General features: G+C 42.1%; 1 protein-coding gene across 2 annotated transcripts; it reads right to left on the bottom strand.

Annotated features, from left to right (window-relative positions):
- Positions 1 to 485: 485 nt before the first annotated feature.
- Positions 486 to 5,949, bottom strand: Il22 (interleukin 22). Of its 2 annotated transcripts, XM_006513865.3 has the most exons (6): positions 5,687 to 5,949; positions 5,357 to 5,586; positions 4,898 to 4,963; positions 4,655 to 4,798; positions 3,622 to 3,687; positions 957 to 1,084 (listed from the first exon to the last, which is right to left on the bottom strand). In XM_006513865.3, exons 2-6 carry the CDS (start codon positions 5,540 to 5,542, stop codon positions 1,007 to 1,009), a joined length of 540 nt encoding a protein of 179 aa, XP_006513928.1. In that variant the 5' UTR covers positions 5,543 to 5,586; positions 5,687 to 5,949; the 3' UTR covers positions 957 to 1,006. The 2 variants fall into 2 exon arrangements, with proteins under 2 accessions (NP_058667.1, XP_006513928.1); NM_016971.2 differs by lacking the exon at positions 5,687 to 5,949 and having other exon boundaries at positions 486 to 1,084; positions 5,357 to 5,569.
- Positions 5,950 to 6,564: the final 615 nt, after the last annotated feature.

Raw genomic sequence — 6,564 nt, 5'->3', positions numbered from 1 at the left:
CAAGTGTGGCCACACAAGGCTGTAAGCTCCATGAGGTAGGGCACAAAGATCAAAGAATTAAGAGAGTGGGCTGGAGAGATGGCTCGGTGGTTAAAAGCACTAACTGCTCTTCCAGAGGTCCTGAGTTCAATTCCCAGCAACCACATGGTGGCTCACAGCTACAGTGTACTCATATAAACATAATAAATAAATCTTAAAAAAAATTAATAGAGCTTGTTGGCCAGCCTAGCTCCAGGTTCAGTGACAGACCCTGTCTCAAATAATAAGGCAAAGACTGATAGAGAAGAACACCTAATATCCATCTCTGGCTTTCACATGCATAGCCACACACACACACAACACACACACACACAAAACCACAGGCCTCCAGGAACAAACTTTAACAGTATAATATGGGTCAAGCATGAAATCATGAGAATGATTGGGTAATGATGATGATGATGGTATTGTTGATATTAAAGGGAGAAAAATTACAAGACAGAAGATTTATGATATCCATGTGTTTATTAAAGCCTAAGATATCTTGTTTCCATAGTTATTGTCATAAATATTATTTGCCTTATACTAAATATCAATAGCAGATAATGTTTCTATAAATAAATCCATATTAATAAACTGACATAAATAAAATGTATACTTATAATAAATAAACTTACATATATAAAATATTGGTTATGGAAATGAAGTTACATAAGCTTTTTTTCTAAAGGAATGAGAGGTAACCTCCTTTCAAACAATTTTTTAAAGTACATTATTTTTCTGTTGTATCATCAGTGACAATAAAATATTGTCAATGAATCTTTGTGGTTATCAAGTCTACCTCTGGTCTCATGGACAACTTGACACTATTTTCTTTTTCAACTGAGCCAGGTTTCATGTGAAATCTTCTAATAATGATGGACGTTAGCTTCTCACTTTCCTTTAGTAAAAAAGTCCATTCAGGGATCTTATTGTTCTTTTTAGAAGGCAGGAAGGAGCAGTTCTTCGTTTTCTAGCTTCTTCTCGCTCAGACGCAAGCATTTCTCAGAGACATAAACAGCAGGTCCAGTTCCCCAATCGCCTTGATCTCTCCACTCTCTCCAAGCTATGAAAATAAGAATACAAACCAATTTGAGCACAGGTAGCATTTTCTAAAGTGGTACCAGTTAGAAAGAGCTGGTGACATTTGCTTGCTGAGCACCAAAACCAAGTATCAGCCTTCTCTAAAAGATTAATAATCAACATAATGTATTTTTAGCATGAGTATAATATGATTTGCCCAAGACCTTAAAATCATGCCTTTCTGACCTAAGGACACCACAGGCATCTACCTATATTACTTGCATTTCACACCCATAAAGCTGTTGATGGGCCTATTAATCTATCTTATTGAACCTTGCACAATGCACACATAGATCAATTATCACACTGTATCCCACAAATTACACAGTCTTTTGTCAATTAAATTTTAGTGGGGGTTGGAAAAAAAAGGTTTGCTCAACTCCTAACTGTGCTAAGTAGCAGGAAGTGATACTGAGACCTGGAGATGTTAAGTGCGAAGCCAGCAGGGCTCGGCCTGACAGGTAGCCCTCCACCTGACCATGATCAACTATTGATGAGTGCTCAACTCAAAAGCCTTGACTCAAAGACCCACATTCAACCCATGTGGTCGGGCTTTGCCTGTGCTTTCTTAACAAAAGAACAAACAAGACAAACAACAGGTTTCCATTTTTTTGTCAAGAGGAGGTCCCGAGTGTCTGTTCCATTGCGTAAACTAGTAAAACTCCAGGTAGGAGTCATAACACCCCTTCTTTCCTCCTCCATTCGAGGGTAAAAAGGGTGACGCTTTCAACCTCAATGGAGAGACAAAAACCCAGATTCAAATGGCAAAGCAAGTCCCCCTGCAATCACCTAATCCACTACCTTCTAGATTGTTCCAAGAAAAATCGTCTCGTAGAGGATTTGTAGCTGTTCAAGTCCTCTACATTCTGTTTTTTCCCTTTCCATTTCCCTCTCACTTGCTGCCTTCCCAGACTTCCTTTGTTATGAAGCCCAAGCAGCTATTTTGTATCTTTAAGACTCCGGACCCTATGAAACTTTGTAGCTTATCTTCCCTCGCTCTGTTCCATTCTATTACATGAGCCCACCCTCGACTGTTCCTACTTAACACCTGTGGTGGTCTTCGGGGGAGCTCTGACCAGTTTCCCTGCCGGTCAGATTTCTCAGCATAACATTCCTTCCCCTATTGGTGCTTTTCCCAGAGCCATGAGAGCGGGCCTAAACACTCTTTCATGTGACAGCATGGTATAAAAGTCAAAGTTGACTGAAAGTGGATTATAGGCATTTAAGGGGAAAAAAAAAGTTTTCCTACAGAGAACACATCTCCTGTGAGTTCTTTCTCACACACGCTTCACCTTTCCAAAGACAAAGTAAATGAATAATAACCTTTTACACAGGCATTCAGAAGTGTGTGCCTTTGGCATGCTAACATCCAAGCCCAGGTGTCAAGGTAACAAACCCTCTAACAAGAACTGGCAGAGCACTAAAAATCTACAAAGCCATGAACACTCAAAAGAAAACAAGTGTGTTTATCAGCCTACACACAAGAAGGAGAGACGGTTTAGCTTCTATAGAAGAAGGAGATAAGGGTAGATATCTTACTGATAATTCCATCAACCGGAGCCTTCCTGTTTCTGATTACTTAAGCACACCCACTTGTGAAGAGCCTCACTTTCTCTGCTATCAACCATGCCTCTGGCTTTAGGGCAAGTCAGACTTGCTAGCCTGAGCCTCCTGCTATCCTGTTCCCTTCCCCAAAGAGGCCACACAGCGATGTTGTTTGCCATATAATAGCTCACAGTAGATAGGTGTTTACTAGTGGCTTGATCAAGGTGTGAAGAAAAAAAAAACTAAGAAATGAAGGTAAAAAGTAAGGAAAGGGTTTCCATCTCATACTTTCATGACACTATAATTAATCCATGACTGATATTTTTACTCTTTTGAAACCAGGCCAAGTAAATTGGGAGGCTATCCACTCTTGTGTTTAATCTTAAATATATATATAGGCCCTATATTTTAATTAAGATGATAGCTATTAATACCAGTGATTCTAAATACTTGTCCTATTTGCAAATCCAGCTCTTTTGTTGTTATTCTGGGTTGATTTTGCCACATTTCAGAGCATCCATTTAATGAGCTCAAAAATCATCTCTAGTAAGTTTGTGCCCAGCTTTCTAGTTTTCAATGCATGATTCTTCAGATTATGTAGGTCCGTGGGAACTGGCTTTCCCAAATACTTAATCAAGCCAAAGTAATTACACATGGCCACTAGGCAAGTGCAGAGCTGGGAATCAGGGATGCTGTCTTCTAGCATTGACTCTGTCACAAGCCATCCTCCGAACAAGTGCTCATGAGACTGGCTGAGCTAAGCTTTCTGCTAGCTCCAGAATTGTGACTTACAAATTTAGACACAGATTGAAAGATCTATAGACCCAGCTAGATACAGGTGCAGCTAAGCGAGTAATGGACCAGATAGTAGACAAGTCAAATAAAATGTTACAAAGTAGAAGGGACTGGGAAGCAGAGAAAGAAATCCCCGCTTCTCCTACTGAATGGCTTAGTATTGTGGCTTGCCAATAGTACCTTTTTCACTGTCTCCTTCAGCCTTCTGACATTCTTCTGGATGTTCTGGTCGTCACCGCTGATGTGCTGCAAAATAAAAGCAGACTCACTAACAGAATCTTATCCGGTGGGAGCCCAATACCTCAGTATATCTGAGGCACGTGACCGTTCACCTGGAATAGAGGCGTTCAGTCATTTTTGCCCGCTGTGACCTAGATTTCACGTTGACCTAGATTCTCTGAGCTATTTCGTTCTCTAGGACACTGAAATCCAGGTCCCTCCCTTACAGAAGAGCTGTCCTCTTCTTTGGGGAATCCTACTGAAGTTTCCACCAGTAGCAAGAACGGTAGAAACGAAACCTGAGCTGAACCTCATCAAAGGTGGGAGTGTAGCACAAGAGATGAGCATAAAGTTTCTCGTGTGAAAAGCCGCGCCTTCCCTAAATGCCAGGTCTCCCACAGTCTGCCCGCTCCTCGTGGATATGTTTCATAGTTGGGGGTGTCTGAAGACATCAAACTCACACACTGGTTTTTCTTAACTCTCCATCACATGGAAAAGGAGTGACCTTTCACACCCCCAACCATGAGGCCTCTCCATCTTCCTTCCCTTCAACTTTTGCTCTGTGCCATTCCCTCCCCCCACAAGTACTTGTACTCAGTGGATCTCCATGCCAACAAGTACTTGTACTCAGTGGATTTCTCTCCCCACAAGTACTTGTACTCAGTGGATATCGCCCCCTGCTCCCCCCATAAGTACTATACTCAGCAGATCTGTTTCTCTATCTAGGCCTTTTTTCGTTCCAAACATCTTTCTCATCCTACAGAATTTGAGTTGATTTCTTTCCATGGATAAAACAAATAAAGCTTCACTCATACAAACTCAAAGTATTACTCAATTGAAGCCAAAGCCTTTGTGACCTATTTCAAGTGGCCTATGATGGTGGTGGTGCTGAGGCCCTCCTCACTCTTGTGAAGAGAGAGAGGGAAGGACCTCGGGTTCTTACTGGAATAGAAGAGGGAGAGAGAGGAGCATAGGTAGCCAGAGCCAGACTTACACAGGAGCTGAGCTGATTGCTGAGTTTGGTCAGGAAAGGCACCACCTCCTGCATGTAGGGCTGGAACCTGTCTGACTGGGGGAGCAGAACGTCTTCCAGGGTGAAGTTGAGCACCTGCTTCATCAGGTAGCACTGATCCTTAGCCTGCAGGTGGACAAGAAGCAGCAGGGGTCATACGTCAGACTATCCCAGAGGGTCCACCAGCTCCCGCAGCTAGCCCTGCTCATCACAGCGAGGACTTACACTGACTCCTCGGAACAGTTTCTCCCCGATGAGCCGGACATCTGTGTTGTTATCTGCAAGGCTGGCCTGAAAGAGAGAAAACCCTAAGTGCCTGGATGACAAGGAGATGGAAGAAAAGCCTGTAAGTAGAGATGTATGTCCACAGTGGGTCTCAGGAGTAGCCAAGAGAGTATGAGTTCAGAAGAGAGCACAGAGAGATGGAAAGTATTGCAGTCGTGGGTGGCTTTCTAAATGCGCCTCTGTAGATAAAATTCAGTATATGTATCCTGAAGGCCAAAATAGGAAATGTTCCTGAGACCTTGAAATAGAAATAGAAAAAGATCCAGTCCTTAAAAGAGTCTCTAAAGAGACAGAAAACATAGGTAGTGAGACCTGCGGAGATAAAGCGCCCCTAAAGAGTTTGCACGCGCTTCAGAGAAAATGGCAAGGCGGTATGGAGAGAAAGAGATGCAGCTGTACCTCCTTGGCCAGCATAAAGGTGCGGTTGACGATGTATGGCTGCTGGAAGTTGGACACCTCAAGCTTGCACCGGGTGTTGACGGGCAGCGCATTTGCCTCCTGGGCCCACAGGGCAATGAGAAGCAGGCAGCTGGCGGCCAAAGTCCCCATAAGGGAAAAACTCATAGATTTCTGCAGGACAGCCATCAGAGATCGCACAAGTGTCAACAGTTGATAACTGAGAGGAGAGCCTGTTAGTGAGAGAGCAAAAGGCAAAAACATCAGGGGAGCATGTTCGTCGGGTAGCATGGTACCAAGCAGATGATTGTCTGTAGAGGTCTGAGTGCTTACCTGTTTAGGTGTCTCTGCTTGTGATGGGAGAGGCAGAAGTTGCTGCTTTTATAGCCATCGGGACACCAGGGTTTTTTTGGTATTGTGAATGATATGACATCAGACATTATCTAATTTCCAGTCCTGTCTTCTGAGAAGTACCTAACCACCATAGGAGGCCACAAGACACCACCTCCAAGCCTTCCCACCTTGAGAGATGGGAAGTCTTCCCTAAAACGTCACGGTGAGGGCCAACAAGGTGCTTTTGCACACAAATCCCAGAAATCTTCTAAACACAGTTTTCAAAGAAAGCCATGGCTTTGCCGTAGTAGATTCTGATTGAGTAGAGCAGCCTTTGATCTCCCGTAGCTATTGAGTCAGCGTTTTGGTCACGGACTCATTTTCCCACCAACTTCATAGATTCTTATCTCTTTAGAAGTGACCAGAAATAAAAGACCCGTGTCCTATATTCTGTGCTTTGAAATAAGCCATAATGAAAACTTGGAGATTATTTCAATTTTTAAAATAATTATATCTCTATTTTTTTAGTATATGGAATCCTAAACTATAACTAGCTGTTTTTTTTTTTAATAAGAATGTTGGCTTTCTTCACAGCTCCCATTGCCACAGAATGTTCTGGTTCAGAGACTGTTATGGTAGATGCAAATACAAAGGTTGAAATCATAGCCAAGGTCAAGTTAAGTTTGGAAATATCGGTAGTGAACAATCTAATAGACATTTTAAGCATAGATTTTTTTAAAATAAAATAATACTATACATTTGCTAATTCTCTGACATTTTACTTGTGCAAGCATAAGTCTCAAAATATTATTTTTAAATGAGCCTACAATAACATACTATATAGATGGATAGTTGAAGAAGAGAATTTACAAAATACT

Source organism: Mus musculus, chromosome 10, assembly GCF_000001635.26.
Source record: "Mus musculus strain C57BL/6J chromosome 10, GRCm38.p6 C57BL/6J".
Lineage (NCBI taxonomy): Eukaryota > Metazoa > Chordata > Mammalia > Rodentia > Muridae > Mus > Mus musculus.
This window is presented reverse-complemented; position numbering and strand designations above follow the sequence as displayed.